We start from the raw sequence: 27,460 nt of genomic DNA, 5'->3' as shown, positions 1-27,460 counted from the left end.
CTGGTAGGAACAAAATTTACATAGAAGCTTGATTCTGAGCATATGCAAACCCAAAACATTGGGTTTACCCTCCAGCTGGTCATTAATCTTCAGAAATACAAGATTTTCTCAATTTAATTTTTGTAATTCTACATTTAGGTTAAGAGTTTTTTCTTCTTTCTTGTATATATATAAGACAAAAGAACATATACATAGTTTGCCTGACTTTATTATCATCTATATGCACAAATATAGTTGCTAGAGGGTTGCTCATCCATTACTTGAAATAACTCAGCAGTTTCACAGTCACAGAATTGATATGTTTGACTTGCCGAAGAAAAAAATTTACTCTTAAAAAAATAGTCCAAGTAAATGGAACATTTAAAAGATTCTTCTGATGGTATCTGCAGAGGTCAGCACACAGGGCTGAGGGCATCGTAAAGCCTCTGCGCAGCCAGTTCTACCATTTCACGAAGGGATTCGTCATCTTCGCTTCCTGGCTCACAGTCAACTGTCTGCAAACAGAAAACCAAAGTATGTTACAACAGCCAGCACTTACTATTCCTTTTCAGCACGTGAAGAATGGGGAAAGGACAAAGCAGTCATGCAAAAAAAAAAGGACAGCACCTGAGAATTACTCTAGTGGAACACATTACTACTGTGGATAGTGAGTATATAATATATAGTTTGAATATGTTATTAATAACAACAGAAAGTCAACACATTAAAACGATTAAGGACACAGTTTTAACCAGTCTTTAGAGTACCACATTGTTTGAATAACTAGGTGTGATAGCTTCTTAAAGCAGCCTTCTGACATGCATGACATCCAGTTCTCAATTTAGCTAGTAAATTAATGAAGTGTTTCTTTTTGCGAGTATTTCAGGCTTTTAATTTAGCTACAAAAGCATGAAGATGACAAAAAAATACTATTAGCATCATTTATGCTCTGTGATTGTTCAATTATTCAGACCAGAGCCTACATTTTAAGAGCACTAAAGTTGTGTGTTGAATCATTTTCTCCTCTACAATCTTTCTTCATTTTTATACAAGCAGAGCGCTGCTGAAAACAACTGGGTTTTCTTTCAAATCTACTGCATTTACTACATAAACATTGCTAGCATTTTTTTAATGAAGAAAACTCTCTGGCAAAACAGCTCAAGCTGTTTTGATACCAAATACGCCACCATTCCCTCAGCAAACAGGCACACAATATTCAGGGCAGCACCGTGTACTGGACTGGAGACTCAGCTCTGCTACACACAAAAGCGCTTTGCCGTACGTACCCGCGTGTCCAGGGAAATGTTTGCCGTCTTCCCATCCACCGTAACGCTCAGGACAGAGCCGTCTTTTGAACTCACGCAGTCTTCTCCAAACATGTCCCTAAAACAAAGATCTATGCGTGTCAGATGCGGCCAAACGGCAAAATTATGTTTTTCTTTCTATTAATCTTAGGCTTCCAAAGGCATTTTGTTAGCAGAGTATCTCCTTTCAGCAATTATTACTTAATCCACTCAGGTACAATTAAAAAATACCAATCTAAATTATTATGAGTGGGTGTCACATAACAGTAAGTATTTTACCCAAAAAAAAAAAAAAACCTTATCATAACTGAAGGGAAAAATCCCTTTGATTTTAAAAAGGTAAGAGTTCTACCTAAATAACAGAACACAGGCCAGAGAAAGTTTTAAAAGACAAGTGATCCAAAATGGCATTTTCATAAGAATTCAGAGCATAATTTTGGGAGACAAATTACAAATGTGTTTCTGGAAGAAATAACTGGGCCCTTTATTTAACATCTTAATGATGCTCAGAACTTTTTTTATGGTACCTCTTTCTTCAGTCCATTTCTGACCTTCAAAGAAATTGGACTGAATTACATTTGCACAAAGTATTTTTAAGTAACTGTATCTTTGAACTGTATTATACTAAAATTATTGTATTTACATAATTAACAATGATCATTTTCCTTTAGAAAAATATATACCAACTTACTGAAGCATGATCTCCATTCTCTTCCTATACACATCCATATCTACTTTTTTGGAAATTTTATGTACTGCAGCTGAAAAGGAAAAGTCATTTTACTTTCACAGACATTTGCTAGGAGGAAAAACAGGGTAATGGATACAATCTGGTTCCTAATTCACTTTCATGATAAAAAAAAAGTAAGAGCTATAGAAGATACATATGTTTAAACATGTTATAAAAAGATGTATTAAAAAAAGATGGTTCTGCTCGCTTGACCACATCCAAACTGGAGATCAATAATGCTCTAAGACGGATACACACAACTGTCACTTACGTCACTAGGTGAGCAATGGTACACAAAAGCAGAATTTACTAAGATCTTCGTAAGTAAAATAATAACAACATATATTCCAAGTAATGATGCAGGCAGTGGCAAAAAAAGTTATTTAAAACCTTAGGAAATAGAAAAACGATCCCTTATTTTATTTTCATAAATTATCTGTGCTACTGTGCTGCCAAGCTGCCAACATTTATCCTCTGTGGCAAATCCCATATTCAATAGGTGCTTCAGATTCTTAGCACAGCGACAAGCATGTTCAAAGTGAAATTGTGGAACAAAAAATACGAACTATCATCACTAATAACCCAAACAAAATTGCTGTGATTCTTGAACAGCAACGCCAAACCCACTACCTGATTATACTGTCACTACTCAATAATACGATGTGGTTACAGGGTCTGCATAAGTGTAACTGTGAAGTTAATCTGACTTTTTTTCAGCATTGTTTACCAAACTCTTTCTGATGTACAGTCATAGGAATACCACTCATGAATGGTAATCATAACTTCCAAATGAGGAACTGAAATATTTAAATGAGATATCATAAATTGTTTGCACTCAAATATCTAAAGCGAGTAATATTTAACTTAGTTTAAAAAAGGTCATATTTTCCAAGTCAGCTACCAGCTGCCATGTAAGAGAAAGTTTCAACTAATTAATGTGTTACAAATAATGAAGACCAAGTTGTAATTCTGTTTTTTAGTTGCAAACATTACTCCCTAAAAAGTTTCAAATGGACAGGAAGTGCAATAGTGGGATTGCCATCTATTGCAAGGCATTATATCCCTCTAAGTGTGATACAAAAAATAATCGTGATACAAACAAATATGAAGAAATGCCTCAGTTAAATAAGTATACACTAAACTTCCTACCTTTCTGTATTTTGGGATTTGACTGAACTTCCAGTATCACTGTTGTCACGGTGTCTGCATACATATCATTAGCAGGATTTGCCACCCACTGTAAGATAAAAACCAAAACAAATATTCATAATTTGAGCCCATTATTTGGGCTGAATGAATAATGCAACATATAAACAATGTGACATAAATTCCATTCTCCTATTTGCTTTTCTCTGAATTCTAGCTTCAAATGACTGTCACACATTTTACACCAAACTATGAACTATTTTTAACCTGGTGTGTTCCAGTAACTTCCCATGAAAAACTCAAGCTTTTGAATGTTTCTCAACACATTTATGAAATAGTCATTAATTATCACAACTATTTGGGGGAAGGAGGGAACTCCATTTGACATTATTTCTAATTACTATCTGCCAAATAAAAAAGGGAACCGAATCTGCCATAATACTCTTGAGTCATGGCAAAAAAGAAACTAGTAGTGGCTAAATGAAACATCATCCACCAACACAGGACCACAGCTCAAGGGGAACCCCGCTCTAAGTTTCATCCTACTTGTCAACCAACAGAAAACTGTGTAAAATATTTAATTCTGCACGGCATCTATCCAATACTATTTTGCAGAAACTGGACAACAAAATACTTCTTCCTCCCCCACCAATGCCCACCTCAAGGACCACCATGCCTGGTTCCTGGATCACAGTGATATTTTTGAAAACCTTCAAGGCTGGTTTTTGTTGGATTTCTATTTCTTCTACATCACCTAAGAAGTGATAACAAATGGTTAGCAAGGATAAAATTAGTGTTGTTCCCAGTATAATTTTATCTGCATAAGAACACAGGTCATTTTAAGAACGCTGTGAGCATCACCACAACTACTTTTAATTCATTTCTAAGCCTAAGTGCATACTCTCTTCCCTTGCTCGACAAAACCCCTAGTTGGGGTTTTTTAATATTAATATGTAATATTTGCCATCTTACTTGTTTTGAATTCTCATAGTTAATTGGCTTAATACATGTGTACACCAATGAAAAAGAAAACAAATGAGAAACTTAGTGCTCCATTTGCACCCCTTAAAGGGTAACCCATAGTTTGCATAAGCACAGAGGATAAAACAAAAGCATTTGTGTGCAGGTAGCGCTCAGGCTATGAGACCTGAACATCAACTAAACACAGATTCTCTCTTCACTAGTGACATGAATTAGATTCTGACACTACAGAAGAAAAACAAATCCTCAGCTTTAAATCTGGGAAGGGATCCTGCAAAGTTTGTGAGCCTTTAATGAACTGTGACAGGAGCTGCCCCAACAAAGCTTTAAGAAAGCCAGACAGAAGCACAGGGAATCACACTAGTGGCAGATTTAAATGGCTCCTGACTCAGAAAAAGCCAACAAAGTCAGATTCTTGCCTCTCGGGGAGGGACAAAAGAGGCTGGCTGTCCCAAAGGAGGACAGAGGTTTTGTTTTTAATTGGATTGCATTACCCATTCTATTTTCAGGCTGGAGATAAAACATCAATTAAAAAAATTTTGCATCTGAGAGCCTCTGGCACTCATTTTGGGGGCTGACAGGAAACAAACATCAGCCTAGGCTCTTTATTACTATATACTCATGATTTGTAGCACAACTACAGCAGAGTCCCCCAAAATGGATGTGTCACGCTCATGAGTGTGCATAATCTCATCAAAGTTGTAAAATATGAAACAAACTGTGGCACTTCAGTTAGTGGCAAAGAAGTTTCCAGTCAGAAGACCTCTGAAGACTCTACATTGTTTTAAAAGTTGACCACTATAAAGAATGAACGTGTCTTTCCAAATACACACCGGTAAGTTTCTGTAGCTGATAGTAAAGCAGATTAAAAGGGCCAGTATATGGAATGGCTTGTGTCTGTGTTACAGTGCTCATCGCCAAGTCTGTATAATCTGAAAGAATTGTTAAAAGTATGGATTAAAAATATGCTTCCCCAAAAATAAAATTGTCAGTATAGATAAATAATGGCATCAATGCATTCAAGACAGAGGGTTGAAAAGGACAGTTTGTAAAGAGGCGCGTGGAAGGTCTGTTTTAAGATAAATAACATACTTGTGGTTAGGAAACCGGCAAAAGCTTGTTAATTTATCACACCCATTGAAGGCAAACAATGAACTAGGACAGTAGAATTGCTCTCCCCCAAGCTCTTCTGACATTACTACTCCATTTAATTATTCTTCCGTTTTAAGAATAGATCCATTTCTTTAGTAATAAATATCACAGGAACAATACACAATATTTTCACTGTACTCTAGCTTTTTACACTAAAAACTAATGGTATTTGAGAAACTAGCAGGACAATTGATCCAGGTGCTTTTCTGTTTTCACTGGCATGTTTTATGCCTAGTCATACAGAGGAAGAGTTTTAAGTAACCATAAGGGGAATGGAATTTTCTTTCTTTTCTTTTACAGAAACTATTTTTTTAAAACTTCAGTGGACAAAGAATCAAATGCCTTGCTTCTCACTCCAACAGTTCAGAATTTTTGGCAAAACTACACCAAACTAAAACGAAGATGTTCACTATTTGCTTATCAAAAACAAAATTACAGAACAAAAAACAGTACCGTATGTGTTTTAATTAGAGAAGAGGGAGGATACAGTAAGTTTCAATTACCTATTGAGCATATTACTGTCTTTACTTACTAGAGAGGTCACAGGGAGAAAGGATATGATAGTTAAAATTTCTTTTAACTAGTATTCCAGAAATTCTCTGTCCTTGCTCTGGTTTCTTATCTGCTAAAGATCCCATCACCTGGAAAGAAAAACCACACATATTGTAACAATGCGATATTTAATATTCATCGCTTAAAGTTAACTATGGAGATGAAATATAGTTTTTCTCAGAAAAATGAAACATTCTATAAAATTAACTCTGAAAATAAAGGGAAGTCAGAGTAACCAACAAACATTCTGAGATATAACAAAAGGCTGGAGGAGTGAACAGCCAAAAAAAAGAAAGGGAAAAAAAAAAAACCACAACAGAAAAAAAAGCCCAAAACAACAGCAACAAAAAAACCCACAAAACCAAACAAAAAACCCAACAATAAAAACACCAAACCCATAAAAAAACAACCCCCCACAAACTGACCCCCAAATACAACACTAAACCCAGAACATTCATATACTTTGAGCCCCTGGAAAACATACACAATCCAAAATCAATTAAAAATAGAGGCTTGAAAGAAAATGTGTTGCTTTTATCTCAAAGGAAAATACTGTTGTAGAGATAATATTAATTTTATACCTTGGCAAGTTTTTCGCCTCTGAAGTTTAATGTCACAGCTTCAGTATTCCTAGGATTATGAACTTCTATATGAACTTCGTCATTATCCTCATATTCCCGTATCAGTGCTGCCTTCAATCTGGCCATTTCATTCTGCTCACCATGAACTAAAATCTGTAGAAACAGTTTTGTTTTTAGCAGAAGTTGCTTGTCCAAACAGACACGTCTAGTAAGGAAATTATCCAAGAAAACTGCCGTCCTGTACCTCATCTTCATAAAAATGTAACTTCATGAGATCACAATATATGAAACATTAGAACTGCATGTAGTATAATTGAGCTATGTTCATCTTTGAATTCTATGCATTATTCAAAGGCCTGGATTTCACAACCCTGAGTATTAGTAGAAAAATACACGTAAATAAGCAGAATGCATTACAGAAATTCCATTTAACTTTTCATATACAAACACATTGTTATACTAGTTACAGTTAGCTTCACAATTTTGTGTCTGCATGTAGACAGACATAATAAACATGCAACTCAGAGAATATGCTTATTAATTTTCTTTGTGAAGCTAAATCCTCTTTTCTTTTGCTATGATTTATTTCTTATCTCTGCTTGCACACTGATTCTCCCCCAGCCTCGGCAAGTTTCAGATCCTGGTCTCCATTTTTGTATTCTGGTCTTTCACACCTCCTGCTCCCTGTGATTTGCTCAGGCTTTCCTCCCCAAGCACCGCCTTTGCCTTCTGCTGCCTGCTACACACCTTTCAGACTGTCCTACTCCTTTCCTTGTTTATTTTGGGGCAAATTCCAGTCAATTATTCCAATAGCAGTGTCCTCAACTTAATGTTGTCTTATACTGTATTGCACTTGTGCAGAACACTGCCCAAACAGGTTATGGATCATACTGCTTTCTTGAAAGTCATCCCCAGATATCCCATGTGCAGACAGTCGAGAGCAGGTTCACCTTTACTTTGCTAAGGTAACATGATGAAAAATGATTAAAATCTCCACCTTTTGTTATTCAAAGCTTAGGGATGCTGGCTACTGCTAAACACCAGTACTCGCCTCGATGATTCAAGGCTGTGAACTGGTTTGATGAATCCCACTCTGGAGGAATGGGCAGCAGATATACTAACCACATGTGGAGGTTTCAGGGCCCGGATAAATTCACTAGTTTGTTGATAATCTGTGTGAGCAGAGAAAGAAATGTAATCCACAGACATCTTCATTGGGAGTTTTTGGCCTGACATAGTTGTGATCTCTTCAGGTTCAGACATGACGTGCTAGAAAAAAAGAGCACTTTCAATAAAAAATTGAAAGCCTGCTACAGATGCCATATAACCACTGCTTTACACCTGAAAAATCAATTTAATATTGGCAGCCAGGGTAAATGTAAAGAACTGAAAAAATCTCTCAAATTTCACAAAACACACACTCACAAATGAAAATAGCATACACAACACACACCATTTCATTGTTTGCATGCCCAACAGATCTCAGAGTTTGTTTTTCTTCGAGATACATCTCTCTCAAATTTGCATTGAAATTATAACAAGTGTGTGATTTCTGTCTCTAAAGGCAAACCTAGATGCTCTGTTTTCCCTTAGGTGCAGGAACTCCGAAGGAAGGAATTCATTTTCTACAACCTGACGGGAAAACACGTGCAAGGCAATATGATCTCTTGACAGGTAAGTAGTGTTAGATTTAATATTGAGTCCTCTAGAATAAGGGTTAAGGCTCCCCTCTCCAAAAGTTAAATGGTGGGTGTAAAGATGGAGAAAAGTATTGATCATTCTTTCTTGTGACAAGATAACTGCTCCTAGAAAAGATTATTTTGTATAACATCACTGGAGATGGCCACATGCAAATTTCTGTACTTTTCATTGGTATTAGCCAGAAGCAATTAGTTCTGACTACATAATTATGCATCTTCTCAATAAATCCAAATACAGATACTTGCTATTGGCCAATTCTTTCTAAACATAACATGACTATTACTTCATATTAAGAAGTTGCGGTACATTAGTGACTCACCTTAGCAAGCGTTCCTTCCACGCAGTACCCTGCTATAATGACTCCATTTCTCTTATCTGTGCACCAGCTCTCAAACAACTCTCTGGACAAGCCACTCTGCATCATACCTGGGGAAGCCATCACAATACTGGGGCCAATATCATCAAAATGATCCATACTCTAAATGGGCAAACAGCAAGAATATCGGTCACCACAACGCACTGAAATGAAGGACAGCATCATTACACTCTTGAAAAACATGCAAGTAGAGCCCTGTGTTCACAGATTATACCCCACCCTCCTAAGAAGTGCTCTTTGCAGGAAAGCTCCTCCTACTGATACCCCTAAGGACCAAACTATAAGCATAGGGATCTATAGTGGAAGAAAAGTTGGGGCAGAAGCTCCCCTCAACCAGCCCTCTAAACTTTGGAATAGCAGATAACTCTGATATGAACTTGTACCAATCAATCTATTAGGACAGTGAATGGGGAGACTATCCAGCAAATATGAACTCTTCTGTCACTCTTCCTCTTTTATAAAACAACCTTAATCTCAAGCTTACCTTCAGATTACTAATATGCTTGAAAACAAATGGATTGTTGATGTTAATTTGCTTGCGGATTTTGTCATTCATGGCATTGACATATGTCTGATAAACCGACATACATTTCTTTGCCAAAGAGGAGGCATAGTATATAGGGATATCATGGAGCTCAGGATGATTCTGCCAGTATTCATCTAAAAAAACCAAAAACAATGACAAAGGAAAAAAGAAAAAAAAACCCACCAAACAAAAAACCACACGACTGTGCCGACAGCATTATCTCCAAAACTCATGCTTCTCAGAAATGTCAATACTTCTTGTAGAACAGACTTAGCAGTGTTTTTTTCATTTTTATTACAGAAAACTACAATCACAGACTCTTTTTCATCTGCTCTACTAAAGAAAAAACAATCACCACTTAAAAAAATGTATACAACTGGTACAAACAAACAGGCAAGCAAACAAGAGAAAGAAGAGCTTCAAGTATTTTTGACAGGTCAAATACTGATGAATCACCAACTTCAGCTACAAGGAATAAAGTATATGTGATATTACACAATAATAAATCCACATTTACAGCAATGCAAGTTTTGCCACATCAATAAAGCTAAAACGTCTCTGTCAAATATTAATTATACACCTAACAGCTAGTGACATCTGCACATAGATGTGCTGGTGAGAATGCACTGTATCAAAGTTCTGTAAAACAAGTCCACAGAGTTCAAGGCGTGAAGGGATCACCCAGTTATCAAGCCTGGTTTCTGGTAATCACCAACAGTTATATTTTGCAAGCTTAACCGAAACAAAAAAACACGAAAAAAGCCTCCACTAACCACAACTTCTTTTATCACTGATGACACTAGCCATGACTTTTACTGAACACAAAGAAGAGATCTGAATGCAGCTACGTAATCAGAACTTATTTGTTTTCCCACTTGGCTACAGTTCTGCTAGACTAAAACATTTCTATTCCATAAGTGAGCAACAATCATCCAAAAAGAGAGGTACACTCTTTTGGCTGTATTTGTACATTTCAAACGATAAGGCTTTAACCTAACATTTTTGATTTGCAGACCAGGCCTTTCAGAACATGTCAGAGGCTCACAGCCAGGACTGTCCTAATAAGCTGAAGTGTAAGGTGGCAACAGCAAACAAAAGATAATGTATAGCAGGATGTAGAGTGACATTAAGAGACTGCAACCATAATCACAATTTTCTATATCATAACATGGTGTTTTGGGGCCTTTTTGTCATACACTTATGGAAAGAAGAAAAACAAACACAGAAGCCTGTGGGCTCAATTGTGAAGGCATGTGAGATGCAATTGCGTTTTCTACCTAATTAAGCATTCAATTGCATGTCTAGCTTTACTAGATGTATTTTCAAGCTTCTCTTTAGAAACTCACTTTAATATCCACACACAGTAAGGAGAGGCCAACAAATTACAAACTAATGGCTACACAAGATTTGAAATGATCAGGTTTCATCTCCTCTACAAAATAAAAAACCCGTCAATCAATGATAAGTTGTAAATAACCCTACAATATCAAATGCTACCCCATGCATAGATCCAAATTTCTTATTAACATGTGAATAGACCAGTAACGTGTTTTCAAAACAAACTAGTTTTTAATGTTTGGCAAAACTGAAATGGAAAGAGAGAAGAATTTCAAGTATTTAGGTAACACTTTAGATTCAACACCCCTAAAAATAAGTATTTTAAGATAGTTACCTTTTGATCTTGCTTGCATTTGCATGAACAAAAAGATTAGTAAAAAATCATGTAACATAGTACAGATTAAATGTACTAAAAGGAAGCAAAGAAGGCTGGAAATAATTTATTTAAAATCTGTTTTATTTGAATTAGCTTGTAACAACCACCTATATATTTTATATGAAGTGGCTTGTTATAATTCCTCCCTCCCCCTCAGTTTGCTCTTCTTAACAAAGCCTGATTTGCTTTGCCATTATCATTAAGAGTTTAGGAATGCTAGAAGTGTCTGTAATGGTCTTCTCAGCTTTCCCTATAAAGACTTCTTCATATAGGTTTGTGAATTAAAGGACAAAGATAGTGAAATTTTGGAACAAAAAATATCTTTTTTCAGCAGTACAGTTGAAATAGAACAGTTGTTGTGATTGCTTACTGTTCCATCTGTAATAATAGTCCCTTTTTGCTGAAATGCTAGTTCAACATGATGCAAAAGTCAAGCACATATTACCATGCCACTACCCTTTCCTTTCTAGGTCTTTGTCCTACCTCATAAAGCAGAACTGATTTGCTTGGTTTATTGGATTTTTTCCATTTGAACAAACATGTGTTATATATTCTCAGGTAATTAACATGCTGGAAAATGGCTGAAGAGTTGTTTAAAAAATGATTACATCTGATAGACTGCACATGAAAACATTCTCATTTAACATTATATGTTTTTTATTAAAAGGAGCTGGGAAGGTACATACCTAAAATTAAAAGTAGCTCTTGCGCTCGACCCAGGGCAAACACAGGAATAAGACCTCTACCTCCTCTATTTACAATGTCATGAACGGTATTACAGAATCGTGCCTCTCGCTCTTCCCTTTTTTCATGAATATGAGTGCCATATGTGGATTCCTACATAGAGAGAAACTGAACATTAAAAGTACTGCCACAGAGACTAATTCTTGATCTTCTCCTCTGAATCCAACAAGACAATGCAGAAAAACATACTGGTGTTAACACGGTGAGGAAAGGAGGGAGATAAAGGGAAAAATCAAATCCTCCCTGAAATGTCCATAACCACCTCCATCAAGACAAATAATCAAAATTTCCCCTCCCCCAAACCCCTCCCAGCAACCTGGAAAGACAGATCTTGTTATTAAAAAAAAAAAAAAAAAAAAAAAAAAAAAAATTATTTTTATGCTTCTTTTAAGAGGTTTCAAATTTAACACACTTATTTTCCTAACTAGAAGTGCTGCTACTGCTTTGATGAAGGGGTTATCACATTAATATGTCTCACTAGTGCCACAGTTTAGAAACATGCAGCCTAAAACATAGGAATGACACAAAATACAATATTTTGATGTGACTTAAAATGAAATGATCAGTTACAGAAAGCAGTTAGAAGGAACACAATAAAGAAAATAATGTTAAGTGTTACTCTGAAAGATCTCGCTGTTTGTTTCTAGATAAAACTGTTACTTTTAACATTTCCCCTGACCTGATTTTCCAAACATGGATTGAGAATAAAAACATTTTGCTCAGAAAACAAAACAAAACGAAAATAGAGAATTGCACTCAGGGCACCTTCACCAGGACAACTTCTCAACATAGTTGGAAGTAGGTGAGGATCTACTGGGGTTTGTACAATAAATCTAGCAAACACAAGTTGAAACCTAATAAATCTCCCATCTTGAAAAGGTTTGTCTAAAGGCTTAAGGAACTTCATCAGAAGAATTATAAAACAAAAATTAGACTTTAATACAGAGAAAACGAATGTTGGAGTGTTCTGAACACTCAAGCAGCTGAATATTTAACACAAATTAACGTACTACCATTAAATCTCCACTGCCTTTCTCATTTCATCTTAGCTTTAAATAAGTAATGCCCCTAGATATATTTAATTACTAATATAAATAAATATTTTTGTAAAACTTACAATTATAAGAATATCAGGTTTAATATTGGGAATCTCAGCTGCCATCAGATGTCTGTCTTCTTGTCTTGAGAAATCACCTGTATATAAAAGCTATTGGAGACAAAGAGAAGCAGTTATTCTGACCACAGGTCCTTAAAAGCTTTTGCATAGGAATGATATTCTTTGAACAATGATGGTTTTAAGAAATTTATGATAAAAAGGTCACTTGTACTTTAACTAGAGACTCTTCTGATGTGGACAGTGCTTACAATATTAGGTCAATAGTACTACAATACAAATATTTTAACTACAATAAGTAAAGGTATTTCAAGCAGTACTGTAATTTCAACAGAACTAGGTAAAAAATTATGAAGATTTCATTCTTCATTTGGGATATAAAGGTGAGATTTGCAGCCTTGTGCATACATGTGCTGACCACTAAGAAGTAATAACTGACATAAGAGAAAATACAGTGGGTCCTAAGTGGAAGTCAAAAGTAGATGAAACTGCATTTATATATCGGAATGCAAATATAATAAAAAATCCAATAAAATTACTTATTAAATATTCTTCTAGGATTTTCTGACACTAAAAAAAAAAAACCTGTAATGTAGCAGATTTTCCAAATGGAATGATCATGTTCCCCATTACAGCAAGAAGTAGTTGTAACTGTTAGTAATTTTTAATTGATTCTTAATTTCAGGGTAGAATGCAGGAAACTGTGATGGTTTCAAAACCGAACATTCTGTACTTATTCATTCCATTGATGAAAATGTGAATAATATCAAAACATAGAGTCAGCAACAGCAAATAACTGGTCTACAGGTAACCTATTATCATATTCCTCATTTGCCTCACAGGGAATTAAAGAAAATAATGGATATTAAAACCCAATCCATTTGAGTCATGTGTAGTAAGAGAAGAATCTCTTCATCATACCTTAATCAGAAAAAAAAAAAAAGGCAGTAAAATATCTAATTTTTACTGTAATAACTGTAAATTCAGTTTTATTTCTGGTTGGTTTAACTTTAAACTTTTAAAATTCTCAATCATTATTAAACATGAACAAAGTCCTACTGGACAGCAAGCCTTGGGACCACCATCTCTCTTTCCTCTTCAAGGCTGTACGAAACTTTCCTTGGGCTGTGATTATCCTACTGAACTCCAATTCATGAGATTAGTTACAAGTACCTGGTTTTGACACAGCGCTGCCTGTGATTATATGATGATTTATTTAATCCCTCTGTGCCTAAAATTAATAATAATCCTATTTCTTTAGGTACTTTAACATAAGAGCGTTACGAGAAAATTACAACTTGCATATTTTGCCCAATGCCACTTAAGCACTCAAGACAGGCAGATATGGTAAATCAGATTTACAAACCCGAACATCTGTTAATAGATTTTACTAAAATGTAACTTCCATAAGGCTGCCTCAGCTATTGGCTACCTCTGGGCAGACCAGCAAGAAAAACTACATGATTACTACTTCCAAGTCTGATTTGTAACTCACTCCCATAAAATCCAAACATCCCACCTGGTTCAATACACATCAGTCGCTACTGATAATCAATGAGAAAATACATGCTCTGGTCAAGGCTTCGTGCCTTGGCTTGAGTCCAAGTTTATTTGACAGCTCCAGCCACACTGGTGGGGCTTAATAGACAATAATCATGATTACATTAGAATTCAGGCTTGATTTCAACTTCATAATAGAAAGAAAATACCTTCACACCAGCTATTTCAATCATAAACATGGCTGCTCCCAGAACGTGGCCCGCGTGGTAACACCAGAATTTGATTCCTGCCACCTCTTTCACTTCATGGAAGTTTATGGTCTCAATCTTGTCCATGCTTTCTTCAAGGTCTGTCTCTGTGTATAGCATGTCATCCGCTGATATATTACTGGATATAAGTGAAATGGCTAAATATCAGCTCATTTGACCAGCTTAGACTATGTAACAGCTGGAAAAAACACTTCCTGGATTATCCCCCACTGAAAGCAAAACTTCCCTTCAGTAACGCTGCATCTCCTGTGTCAGAAATCATGTCTAGCTACTCTAATGCAGTTCGCCTAAGCGGAGTTAAAGCATCTTTCTTTTGAAAGGCCATGCTAGGATTGTCTTTTCAGTTCGGAATCTACTCTGTATTTGTCTAAAAGTACCAGTAGTTTCCCAGCCCTGCAGAGAGATCTGCCCCTTAGCTGGTAACAGTCCCCAAAACCCAGACTAACTACACTCTTCACGTTGGCCCAGAACAAACAAGTTACAAGAGAACTGTTGATCAGGTTTCTGACCAAAGTGAGAACCTCCTGAGCCAAGATACGCTCAGGACCATTGCACTCACATAGAAAAGACGTGTCATGGCATGTAACACAAGGGAAAAAAAAAGAATAAAAGAGAGAAAAAAAACCCAACAAACTGTACATAACAGAGCACTCTTTGTATATTTAATATTTAATCTGACCTTGTCCTGAAGAGTGATTTGTATCCTTAGGGACTTAAAATTCACTACTTCTGTGAAGCTCAATAATAAATACACATTGAAAAGCATGAGAACAAAAGAGTGTCTTAGGAGAAAAAGATAGGGAAAAAAGGGATACTATAAAAGGTCAAAATAAGGCAAACGAAAAGAATGATGGGAAAGATTTTTTTTTTTTTTAATAGGAGATTATTTGAGAGGCACATTACGCATGACATAGTAAAACGGTTCAGTAAGTTTAACCTGGTTATAATGTTGCTACTTGTGGCAACACCCAGATTCATCCAGCCACCTTTGGCGGCTTCATCTTAAGTTCCCTATTAGATATAAAGGTGAAATAATTCAGAAGTTGAAGAGAAACCAATGCGTCAGCTTACCTGACTTTGACACAGTCTGAAAGAAGCCATTTATAAATAGCTTTTGTGGCATGAGTCATAAATGTCCTTCCCTTAAAACTTGTTTTCTGCAAAAACCACGGTAAAGCCCCACAGTGATCTAAATGGAAACTTAAAATAGACACACAAATCTGATTAATATATTAACATTACACAATACTAACACATAATATATATCATGTAATTCACTACTTCACACAACAGCATGAAAACCAGAAACAGAATTTTCAACGTTATTGTTAACTCTGTTGGTCTCTATTCTGCACAGTAGTGACTAGAAACGCAACCAACAAAATGTAAAAGCAATACATGAAATTCTTCATTAATTGCAAAGGTTCGACCCATGTAATCGCAAAATTATTTGCTTTGTAATTTACACATAAATTTAGAGGTAGAAAAATAACAGGAACCAGGAAGACAATAAATGTCAAAGATTCAAGAAAGCTAACAAACATGATCCTAAGTTTGCATGTTGGACACTATGGATTAAAACACGAACTACTAAAATAAAATTATCTGTCTACACTTCTAGTTTGACCAATCTTAAGGAAGCATTTTTGAAAAACAGGCAAAACAAGCACATACGACGAGAACTCAGGACTTTACAGAGACCCAGTTATGAGTGGCTAAATAATAATTTAGAATTGGCTCTCATCTTGCAGCCACCAAGCAGTATTTAAACCATATTCAAAGCTTGCTTAGGTCTCCCAGAACCTTTTTCATTCAAAGCCAACAGTCAAACCCCAACCAATACTTTTCAGCAGTCTTTACACAGAAAGCCCCTTCTAGAAGCTGTCACAATGGTAGTAAAGCAAGCCAGGTTATAAAAATGTGAGACATCACGGCAAGCTCAGAGGAGAGTTGTAATGTCAAGTGACTGAACATCCTTAATTTTAAAAAAGTTGGAAACTAAAATTTTGCCATGCCATTACCATCTATGTAAGTGCTATTTTCAGCCTCTCTTAATAACCTACAAGTGAACATAGCTCAGACCACAACCTCAGTGTATTTGTTCTTCTAGGTGAAACTTACTGACTAATTAGGAGGAGATCAATCTCAGCAGGATCTATCAAATCAATGTAAGGAAGAGCATCCATTCCTTCCAGTCCAGGATGGATTCCACAATCAAGCTGAAAAATGAAAGAAAGTTAAAGCTTCTAACAGAACGTATAAAAAGTCCTCTTCCATTTTGGTCTGAAATAGATTTACTAGTGATTGGTAGCTCTTAGCATGATGCAAAAAATGTATTTTTTCCTTAAACACTGCTTGGGATTCTACGTAAATGACTTCTCTCCACTGTGAAACAGAACACCTTTCAAAAGCACCCAGTCTTTGTTTACAATTTGGTACTTATTCAAGTCTTCATTCACATGTCAACAACACCTGAACATAGAGAACCAGTGTGTGCAAGTTATTTCAGCCACCATCTGAGAAGACAGCTGGAAAAGGAAAAGAGAACATGTATGTGTTTATAGGTGACTGTTTACATGTAAGTATTGGTAAACACTAGCCTTACTTTCCACTGAAAATTAATATGTGTAAATTTTAGAATCCACACTTCAGAAACATGCATTGTGTTTGGGGATATGGATTTATTTGACAGGGCATCCCTCTGTAATGCCTACGAGCATATATGCTATAAAACGTGCCTCTTCTAGCACAGTGGCTGATTTCAGTGTGGGAGCTGAATTTAAGCCCTAACATATTTTTGTGATCTGAACTACTGTAACGAGAGGGCATACAAATACATTCATGCAATAATTACCATTATTTTTCTTCCTTTAAACTCCAGAATAATGCATGACCTTCCTACTTCTTGGCCAGCACCGCTGCAAAAGGATATCAAAGTCATCAATATTAAAACAACGCACACCGTGTAGCTGTAATTATTTTTCTGTGTAGAAATAATGAAGGCACAGTCCTTTTAAACTCAGATATTTAACATAACTGAACAGTTATATTTCTCTCAGTGGAAATGAGACCCTATTTAATGCAGTAAAAATAAAAACGATATGTTTGGGGGAATTGTTTTGGTCTCTTCTGGTTTGTATTGTATGTCTGTGCACTCGACTCTCAAAGTATTGAGATGTTTAATGAATGGAACATTTACTTCAATAACAAATTACCGGGGGCTGAGTAAGCTTTCAGGAGCATCCTCAAGTTTCCCAGAAAAGTCTGGTGATGCTACCAGAAACACCTTGAATTTTTTCTCTAGTTAAGATGCCAGTGCAAATTGAACTTAAAACACTACAAACCCCACAATGCTGTCGAAGCGCAGATGTCAAGAAATGAAGTATTTCACAGAATCACAGAATGTTAGGCATCGGAAGGGACTTTGAAAGATCATCTAGTCCAATCCCCCTGCCGGAGCAGGAACACCCAGATGAGGTTACACAGGAAGGTGTCCAGGTGGGTTTTGAATGTCTCCAGAGAAGGAGACTCCACAACCCCCCTGGGCAGCCTGTTCCAGTGTTCTGCCACCCTCACTGAGAAGAAGTTTCTTCTCATATTTAAGTGGAACCTCTTGTGTTCCAGTTTGTACCCATTGCCCCTTGTCCTATCACTGGTTGTCACCAAGAAGAACCTGGCTCCGTCCTCGTGACACTCACCCTTTACATATTTGTAAACACTAATGAGGTCACCCCTCAGTCTCCTCCAAGCTAAAGAGACCCAGCTCCCTCAACCTTTCCTCATAATGGAGATGCTCCACTCCCTTAGTCACCTTCGTGGCTCTGCTCTGTTATTTTGCTCAGACAACACTTCAGTGTTGCACACGGAAAAGACACAACCTGTCAGACCGAGCAGGACCGCTGCTCGTTGGAGAAGCGAGGGACGGAAAACCAAGAGAGGGAAAAATCCATCCGGCGGCCCGGGACTGCAACGCTCCCGCCTCGCCTGTGGCGATAACACAGCCCCGGCTAGGGACACGCACCCCCCGCCCCGCAGGCCGAGGGTCCTCCCGCCGGCCCCCGCCGCCCCCCGCCCGCAGGCCCGAGGCGCGGCTCCCGCCGCGGGCGCTCACAGGGGCCGAATGAGCAGCTGGTCGCTCTCCTCGGCCGGGATCAGGGCCTCAGCTTTCCGCTTCACCGACATCGTGCCCTGCGCCCCGCCGGTACCGGACCCGGCCGCCTCCCGCTTCCGCTTCCTCCCCGCGACCCGGAAGCGGAAGGGCGCATGCGGGCCGCAGCTGAGGTGAGGGAGCGGCGGGAGCGGGCGGCGCTGCCGGGTGAGGTCTCGCCCGGGTGCTGAGGTCGCGGCAGTGGCGCTGTGAGGACGGGGCTGCTGGGAAGCGTTCGCGGGAGGCGGGGGGGACTGTAGAGGGACGCTTGGCCGAGCCGGCGCTGGGTGCTGCCTCTCGTGACAGGGCCGCGGCCGCCGGGGCCTTCGCTCCTCTGAGAGGAGCGGATTTATCGTTCTGTCATTCATCAGGTTTATGGCTTGGGGCTGGGGGTAAAAACAGGAAGGAGAAAAGCAGCACCGGGCAGCGGTGCCAAATCAGGAGCTGCTGAGAGCTCCTTGATCATCTGACGTGTTTAAAAAGTTCGTGAAGTGGTGTCTGTTAACTACCGGTACAACCAGCGGGTCTGGCCGTGTTGTGGTGTCTGCTACTCTGCAGGAGGGGCTGCCAGAGCCGAGCTGGTGCCCGGGAGGAGCCTCGGGGACGCGGGGGTGCGGGTGACACCATTCACCTGTCGCCGAGGGCAGCCTGGGGTCTGCCAGGGACCGACGGTTTGCTCAATGACAGACACAGCAGCAGTGAGGGGACTGTAACCAGCACTGCATCACAGATCTAAGCCAGCACTGTGCCTGTGTGGCCAGGAAGGCCAATGGCACCTGGGGTTTATTAGAAGGGGGGTGGTTAGTGGGTCCAGAGAGGTTCTCCTTCCCTGCTACTCTGCCCTGGTGAGGCCACATCTGGAATGTTGTGTTATGGGCCCCTCAGTTCAAAAAGGACAGGGAACTGCTGGAGAGAGTCCAGCACAGGGCAATAAAGATGATTAAGGGAGTGGAGCATCTCCCTTATGAGGAAAGGTTGAGGGAGCTGGGTCTCTTAAGCTTGGAGAAGAGGAGACTGAGGGGTGACCTCATTAGTGTTTACAAACATGTAAAGGGTGAGTGTCACGAGGATGGAGCCAGGCTCTTCTTGGTGACAACCAGTGATAGGACAAGGGGCAGTGAGTTCAAACTGGAACACAAGAGGTTCCACTTAAAATTGAGAAGAAACTTCTCAGTAAGGGTGACAGAGCACTGAAACAGGCTGCCCAGGGAGGTTGTGGAGTCTCCTTCTCTGGAGACATTCAAAACCCACCTGGACACCTTCCTGTGTAGTCTCATCTAGGTGTTCCTGCTCTGGCAGGGGGATTGGACTAGGTGATCTTTTGAGGTCCCTTCCAATCCCTAACATTCTGTGATTCTGTGATCCTTCTTGTGCATCTTCCATTATTTTCTGCAGTGTGAGCTGTCTTAAATAGACTGTTCTCTAGACTTTGTCCTCTTTCTTCCACCTGCTCAAAATTTCTGAAGCTCTGTAATTAAAATAATCCCTCTCTGAAGCTGGGGAATAAGGTTTCAGCACTCCCTGGCTGGGAGCCAGCATTCCGTGTCTTGACGCTGTCTGGCCAAATGTTAAGTGAAGCAATTGAAGTAGTAGGGCAGATAGAGGGAAAATGCTTCTAGAATACTCTCAGAAACTCAGCTCTAAGGCAGTAAATGTAACATGCTTCTTGCTTTAATTTTCAGGAGCATGTGAATTAGTTATGGCTGCTCCTAGGACTATTACAATCAATAGTTCTTCCGAAGTAGTTGTTTGTTTTTTAATGGGAGCACGGTCTTTGGAGTAGAGATTGCATTGGATGCACTTTGTAGGACATTTAGGTTGTAGTTTCAAATAAAATTCATCTAATGCTTTTAAGTAGAAATATAAACTTTAAATTTTGCTTTGTTTCTAAATCTGTATCTTTATGTGCATTAGAAACTGATGTTTGCAACAGTCTGTAAACTTGGTAGCAGCATTTTTTTGATGAATCAGAAGGATGGTGAAGTTTTAGCAGAGAGCTTGAGGGACTTTCCCCAGTCACACATGAAGAGCACCAGAGGAGCATTACTACTGCTGTTCTCAGAGTCCTTTATGAGTTTCCAGTTTTTGTCTGCTTTGGACACAGTGATCCTGTGTTTGCCAAGAACTCCTTCCCTTGATGATCTGACAGCTTTAATTTTTATTTTTCCTACCTAGAAGATCTTCCTTGATCCAATTATGAAAAAATGTTTAGAAAAGGAAAAAAACGACACAGTAGCAGCAGCTCACAAAGCAGTGAAATCAGTACTAAAAGCAAGGTAAGCTGAATTTGCTGTAATCTCTGTTTATGGAAGCGCTTTCATTTGTTACAAGTTGACAGTTCAGTGGTTCAGTTACATTGATGTTAGGATGTGATTTCCATAAAATGCTACGTTCCACAAGGAGAACTTTCTACTTCTGCAATTCCTCAGACTGTGTTAGGAGAGTTAAGAACAACTATCCATTGTAAAGCCCTTGTATTCTGAGATGAATGCTCGATTGCTTCCCTAGCAAAGCCCACGAACACAAGAATTTCTGGCAGCACATAGTAAGGTTTGGAGGAAAAAGTCATAACGTTTGTTCTGTAGTGATAAATATTGTCTTCAAGAAGGTGCCTGGTGCTAGGTACCAAGCATGAGTTTATTCTTCAGTACTAGTTGGTTACTCAGTATCTCTAAAAAGTGTTCTTCATTTTGAATAATGTGTCCATTTTGTCTGATAGGTTTTGGAATGATCAGTTGAATATTCTGGATTTTCCAAGGTGCCGTTTCACTTCCCTTGCACTGCTATGTTATTTCAAGCATTGGTGACAAGCATGTAGTTGTCAATTTCTTCAAGTTAAGATGCAATACCAGAAAAGTCTGGACATAACTTTAAGGTTCATTTTCTCTTTTTCTTTTATTTCCTCCTCTTTTCAAAATATTTGTGGACTTCTCAATGGTTCCTGCTGAATTTATGTCAGTCTAATCTGCATTGAAGCAGAAAGATAACTTTAGGAAAGAAATAGCTGGTGATGTTTTTTTCTTCCCGTTTTGCAGTGCTGCTTAAGTAATTAGAGCATAAACACTAGTTTATTTTTTTTAAAAAAGAGTTGAGGCAGGACATCTAAAAGTGAATTGTTATTATGTTCTCAGTAACTTTCTGATGATACTGTTTTTTCTCTTAGTCTGTAGATTCCAGTCTTGGGGGACTTTCCAGGTCTAGTACTGTGGCTAGTCTAGATACAGACTCCACAAAAAGTTCAGGTACGTAATCCACCCAGTGCATGGAGCAGGATTAACTTGGTGTGTGTTTGTATAAAAGAGCAGAAAATGGAAGAGATTAAAATATGTACCTTTAATAACTGCGAGTGAATCTGTTAGCCTGCTGACTATTACATGCGTACTTCTAGGCTTCTAAAGTATTATTAATGATTCATCTAGGATTAAGTTCCTGTTTTTGAAGTTCTGAAATTCTTCAGAATTCCTTTGTTTTATTTTGTTGCAGGACAAAGCAATAGTAATTCTGATACGTGTGCAGAATTCAGAGTTAAATATGTTGGTGCCATCGAAAAACTGAAATCTAGTGAAAGCAAAAGTCTCGAAGGGCCACTGGACTTGATAAATTACATAGACGTTGCACAGGTAAGTGGGTTACAAGAGGCAATACCAACAACACCAGAACTTCTTAAACTTAGGTGTGTTTCTTTCATATTATCATGTGATCTGTCAACTTTGCAAATTTTAGACTTACTAGAATAAAGTAGCTTACCTTAAACAATATTAAACTGTGAGTCTCAAAAGCTGTCACGGTCAGTTCCGTCCTGTTGAGTAACTGGAGAAGATCCACCCAAAAATGTGTTCTGAAGAAGCAGGCTCAGATTGAAGGCCCTTTTCATGAGTCATTACTGAACACGTATCCAATTGAAAGTTGTTGTCTTGTCTTCAGCACTGTCAGGATTAGTAGCTGGAAAATAATTTCCCCTTCAGATTTCCTCAGTCCTGTAGGAGTTTTCCCATAGAGGAGAATGTCACGTTTCTGTTTACCATCACTTATGAACCTGTGACCAAGGAACCTGAGTAATATTTGGGTCATCCTTGCCGAACTGTGGTTACTTGTACTTATTTTTGTACTAAAAGCCACAACTGGTGGTTCTCAGTAGGAAGCTGATCATTTGTATCTTTAAAAGCACAGAATGTCTATCTTACAGCAACTTGACATCTCAGTTATCTGAATATATGCTAATATTATTTTTACAGCCAAATAACAAAATAGGTGCCAGTGTGGAACATAGATCACCCAGATCAGCACAGCATGACAGGGCATGCATTATTTTTCAGCCCATCTGATTTGACCACAGGGCCAAACTGCCCCCTGGAATGATAAATTCCTTTCTGGAATCTTGGAATAGGATAGGATAGGGTAGAAATTTCAGTTGGAAGGGGCCTGCAAGGATCATTATTCACACTGCCTGACCAATTCAGGGCTGACCAAAAGTTAAAGCAAGTTGTTAAGGGCGTTGTCCAAAAGCCTCTTAAACATTGACAGGCTTGGGGCATCAACCACCTATTTAGGAAACTTGTTTCAGTATCTGACCACCTTCTTGGTAAAGAAATGCTGCCTAGTGTTTAGTCTGAAACTCCTCTGAGTGTGTTTCACATAAAGTTATGCAATCTGACAAGTGCAGGAGTGGCAGGCAGACTCCCCACAGCAAGACATGAGCCACATTAGTGACGTTGCTGATCCAGTAGACTGAAACACACATAAACACATTTTTTATTATGTATCTTCCTTGTTCATGTTCTTCTGGCTGCACTAAAGGCTTTTGTTTGTTTCCCTCCAAAGCAAGATGGAAAGTTACCTTTTGTTCCAAGTGAAGAGGAGTTTATTATGGGAGTTTCCAAATACGGCATTAAAGTTTCAACATCTGATCAGTATGTAAGTGATTCACAGCTAACTCTCTTTTTGGTGAGGGTTGAAAAGGGCTTTCATTAATTTCTCTGGTAGATGATCTGTGTGACCAAAATGTCACTCCTGGCTCTAAGCAAAACTAAAACAAACTTAACAACCAGAAAGCTCTCACAGCAGCACTGCTCCATGTCGTATCTCCTCAGGGCTCTCTGTATTTTCCTGTTTGGAATTATGACAAAAATCCTTTCCTTTTGAGACAGAGCACCAGACAAAAGACCAGCCTTTTTGCTCTTTGGGCACACCTTCCTGTTTCTGTGGCTGTCCTACCATTCTCCCTCGTGGAAAAGTAACATGACTGATGGCCAAGCCCACAGGTTCCTCAGCCTGAGTTAGTAATGCAGTTCCTGTTGATGTTATCGTGGAGAGGAAAAAACAATGTTTGTTTTTTTTCAGGGATACCTGAATTGTTTTCCTCTGTAAAGTTCCAGCCTTGCACTCATAATCCAAGAGTGTGAGTTCACTCCAGCATTAAAGCCTCATGATTTCACTCTGTTGATCAAGCCTAGTTTTGTTTGCATCATTTCCTACGTGTAGTTTATTTTCCTTTAGTGCACTTCAAGTAGCTTTCTTTCTAAAAACAAAAATCCGGTCTCTTCTCTAGGGCCCTCCAGTTGCCTTTGTGTCGCTTTGTATTGCAGCCATGTGGTTTCCTTCTGGTTGCCCTCAGAGCCCCAGATACCATAAATACTTGGCCTTATGAAGTCATGACCCATCAACAACCCAGCAATGCCTGCTCATAAAAGCCTCGTGTATGAGAACAGTGAATAGCATTGCTCAATAGCTGAATACTCTGAAGAAAGACAAAAAGTTTCCTTTGGTCCCTTCAGAAAATAAACCACTTGTTTCTAATGCCTGAGAGGAAGTGTAGTAGTTGTTACTCAAACTTTGAATTCTTTTACGTTCTGTTTTTGCTCTTCTCCTAAATTCTTAATTCTCATTAAGAACATAGATTACATTATTACTTAAATTCCTTTGTACTGTGATAAAGATCAAATAGGTAATTTAAAGACTTTTATCCATCTTTTTTCCGGCTCCAAGCTGAAAGCATGCACAAGCTGATAAAACCTTCTGTGATAAGCTAGCTTGCACTGGCATTTTATTGCATTGCATTCTGTTCCCAAATTCTGGCTTCTTGCATCTGTGTTACTGGTGACATTTAATTTGTCCTTTAGTGTATTAGCCCACCTAACTCTTTTCCTAGAGTTCTGAGATGGAAAGGTTTTCTCTGCATTCATACAAAGAATCCAGTCTTTTATGACTTTGGGGAAAAGGTGAGAATTCTGTGCTTTGTAGATGATACCTTTGCAGGATACAAAATTTTTCCTCATAGATTACAGCCAATGCTTGAGAAATTATGTCACTAGTGACTGAAATATGCAGATATGTAATTTACTGGTACGTTTCATTTGTTTGTGGATGCAACCACTAGAAACCAATGGCAAATTGTTCACAGAAGTCCCACTGAGGCTTAGGCCTTCTTTACATTCGGTTGGCATTTATTTGTACATTACATATAATGTACATGTATGGCACAGTTTGTCCATCTGATTTATCTCTCAAATACATTAACACTGTAGCAAGTTTTGAGCAAGTAACTCTAAAAAGTTAGAAGTAAATTGGGGGGAAATCTTGGGATCTTTCATACAGAGACTGGAGCATTGATCCGGTCCCATGCTGGCTCCAGCTGCCTTCAGTGTGGTGTGATAGTTGGTGAGGGTGTGAATAACTGTGAGCAATTGCCGAGCAAATGCCAGGGATGGAGATGTGACCTTATGAGCTTTGGTGGAGGGCTTCATAGCAGGCATCAGGCTCCATGTCTGTTTTTACAGCTTCTCTATCGGAGTGGATGTTTCTTTAGACCCTTCAGCTACTGATAGGGACAAGGTGTTTGATGCCATGAACTTAGAAAAAGAGCTGTCCGGAAGTCATAAGACCCTTGAGGTGGTTTGACTGGAATAAATGAGATGAATTCTATTGGTTGTGTAGGGTGGCTTGAGAAGGAAGCCTTTGCATAGGGTAGGTCTGCAGAGACCTTGTACTGGATGAGACCAAGCAATCCCTTTTTGGAATGGCTGGGACTCTGGTGAAACCCTTCAAGTGAGCTGGGGAGGAGAAGTCTCCCAGACAAGGTCTCTGGTGGCTCAGGCCACAAATGGTCTGGCTATATCCACATGGCCACCCACCCCCCTCCCAAAGCAACTAACCTTGTCCGTACCCTCTTCTGGGAACGGTTGTCTCCTGTGTACCCTTCCCAGAACCGAGATGGGATTGTCTGCAAAAATACTAGAAAAGCAAAAAGTTGCTTTGAGTGACCCCAGAGTGTACCACCTGGCCTCCTCACAGAGAGCAAATGAGGATAGGTGGGAAATGAATATGTGCTTTTGTAGTATGGCCAGGAATACAGTCCACATATTAATGCAATTCTAAAATAGAAGCAAAAATTAAAGCTAAAATTGTGTTAAACCACCACTTACTTTTAAAAATCTTGATTAAACTCTCACTTGAAAATTATGATTTTACCAAGGAATGCTTTTCTCCTGTAAATAAATCTGAAGTATTCTTTTGTAAGAATCAAAGCAGGTAGAAAACTGGAGTAGCTATTGCACTGTTGCAGAGTAATTTTTATTTGCCACATGGTTTCAGGATGTGTTACATAGGCATGCTCTCTATTTAATTGTACGGATGGTCTGCTATGATGATGGTCTGGGAGCAGGAAAAAGTTTACTGGCTTTGAAGACAACAGATGCAGCCTCTGAAGAATGCAGCCTCTGGGTATATCAGTGCAATAGTTTGGTAAGAGTTTATGTTTACAGTATTAAATTTAGGTATCGGTAGTTTGATTGATTGCAAAGGGAGATTCTAAAACCCAAGGCCCTTGTGAAGGCTTTTTGGCAGAAGGGGGATTGCTCCTAATGAAAAAGAGGATAAATGTGCCCTGGCTGAGGAGGGGAGAAAAGCCCTGCTGGGTACATTTGATCAGCTTTGAGGAAAAATACCTACATTCCCTAAAATTGCCACTGAGTGTATATGCCTGAAAAAGCTCTTTGCAAATCTAAAAAATGCTATTGGAGCTGCTAAGGACAATCCTCCATTTGCATTTTCAAAGACAAAAACTTCGAAAGATGGGACAAAGCAGGGAGGGACTGAGTAAGAATTCTGGTAGCAGAGCATGCATTCATGTTTATAAGGGATCCCTTAGGAGCAGGAGAATTCAATGTCAAGATACCATGATATGACACACGCCCTTAGCAGCACTGGGGGGACACATGAGCTGACTCTGAGTGCTGGTGTCATGCTATGATGAAAGCTAACAACTCTGACTTGTTTCAAAAGAGCTCATTTAAAACAGCTTCCCACATATCATTGCAGACCACAGAAATCAAATTAAATCTCACTTGTGCTGCTCCATTTTGCATGTCTCTGCCAAAAGAATGATAAAGGTCGCATTCTGCTTTAAGTGAGTCTTGGGGCGTTTGGGCGTTCTTCAGCAAGTGTTAATTTGTGTGTTTGGGTTTGGTTTTTTTTAGGAACAAGCACAAGCTATTTGCAAAGTCTTATCTACAGCCTTTGATTCAGTTTTAATGTCGGAGAAGTCCTGATTTTCTGCAGCAGCACATGACTGTTTAGTACAAGAGGCCTTTGTGTGGGGAGGACATGGGGCTGCTCTGTGATTCCAGGGACTGGCTGTAGCCGCACAAACCCAGCAAAGACTTGCTGTGCAAAAAAGAGCCACACAACCTTGCACACGGTACTTGATCATTCCCCAACCATGACTTGAAGAAATTATTCCATCTTCCATTTCCAGGACAGTACAAAATTTTATATTTAACATGTTTTTTTTTCCTAAATCATGTTTTGTATATTAATGTCAATATTGTAGAAATGTAAAATAAAACTGACACTTGCTTCTATTTCTGTCTGAGAAAACCAGTTTGTTAATGTGGATTTCAGTTCTGCTGAACATAGATATCAGAACAAAGTAACAAGAGCAAAGTGA

General features: G+C 38.8%; 2 protein-coding genes across 8 annotated transcripts; one reads left to right on the top strand and one right to left on the bottom strand.

Moving 5' to 3' along the window:
* Positions 1-188: 188 nt before the first annotated feature.
* CPSF3 (cleavage and polyadenylation specific factor 3) lies at positions 189-22,825 on the bottom strand. Of its 2 annotated transcripts, XM_065833755.2 has the most exons (18): positions 18,481-18,615; positions 17,224-17,287; positions 16,491-16,588; positions 15,441-15,569; positions 14,310-14,487; positions 12,604-12,693; positions 11,429-11,579; positions 8,987-9,162; positions 8,446-8,604; positions 7,548-7,694; positions 6,426-6,578; positions 5,825-5,933; positions 4,974-5,072; positions 3,819-3,913; positions 3,163-3,250; positions 1,975-2,044; positions 1,266-1,362; positions 189-494 (listed from the first exon to the last, which is right to left on the bottom strand). In XM_065833755.2, exons 1-18 carry the CDS (start codon positions 18,549-18,551, stop codon positions 393-395), a joined length of 2,076 nt encoding a protein of 691 aa, XP_065689827.1. In that variant the 5' UTR covers positions 18,552-18,615; the 3' UTR covers positions 189-392. The 2 variants fall into 2 exon arrangements, with proteins under 2 accessions (XP_065689827.1, XP_071663150.1); XM_071807049.1 differs by lacking the exons at positions 17,224-17,287; positions 18,481-18,615 and adding an exon at positions 22,821-22,825 and having other exon boundaries at positions 16,491-16,589.
* On the top strand, positions 18,565-27,374 carry ITGB1BP1 (integrin subunit beta 1 binding protein 1). 6 transcript variants are annotated; one of them, XM_065833758.2, is made up of 7 exons: positions 18,565-18,650; positions 20,692-20,792; positions 21,680-21,758; positions 22,000-22,136; positions 23,338-23,430; positions 26,107-26,256; positions 26,991-27,374. In XM_065833758.2, exons 2-7 carry the CDS (start codon positions 20,721-20,723, stop codon positions 27,060-27,062), a joined length of 603 nt encoding a protein of 200 aa, XP_065689830.1. In that variant the 5' UTR covers positions 18,565-18,650; positions 20,692-20,720; the 3' UTR covers positions 27,063-27,374. The 6 variants fall into 6 exon arrangements, with proteins under 6 accessions (XP_065689830.1, XP_071663153.1, XP_065689829.1 ...); XM_065833757.2 differs by having other exon boundaries at positions 18,602-18,684; XM_071807051.1 differs by lacking the exon at positions 18,565-18,650 and adding an exon at positions 18,662-18,684 and having other exon boundaries at positions 20,695-20,792.
* Positions 27,375-27,460: the final 86 nt, after the last annotated feature.

This window comes from Patagioenas fasciata, chromosome 3 (assembly GCF_037038585.1).
Source record: "Patagioenas fasciata isolate bPatFas1 chromosome 3, bPatFas1.hap1, whole genome shotgun sequence".
NCBI lineage: Eukaryota > Metazoa > Chordata > Aves > Columbiformes > Columbidae > Patagioenas > Patagioenas fasciata.
This window is presented reverse-complemented; position numbering and strand designations above follow the sequence as displayed.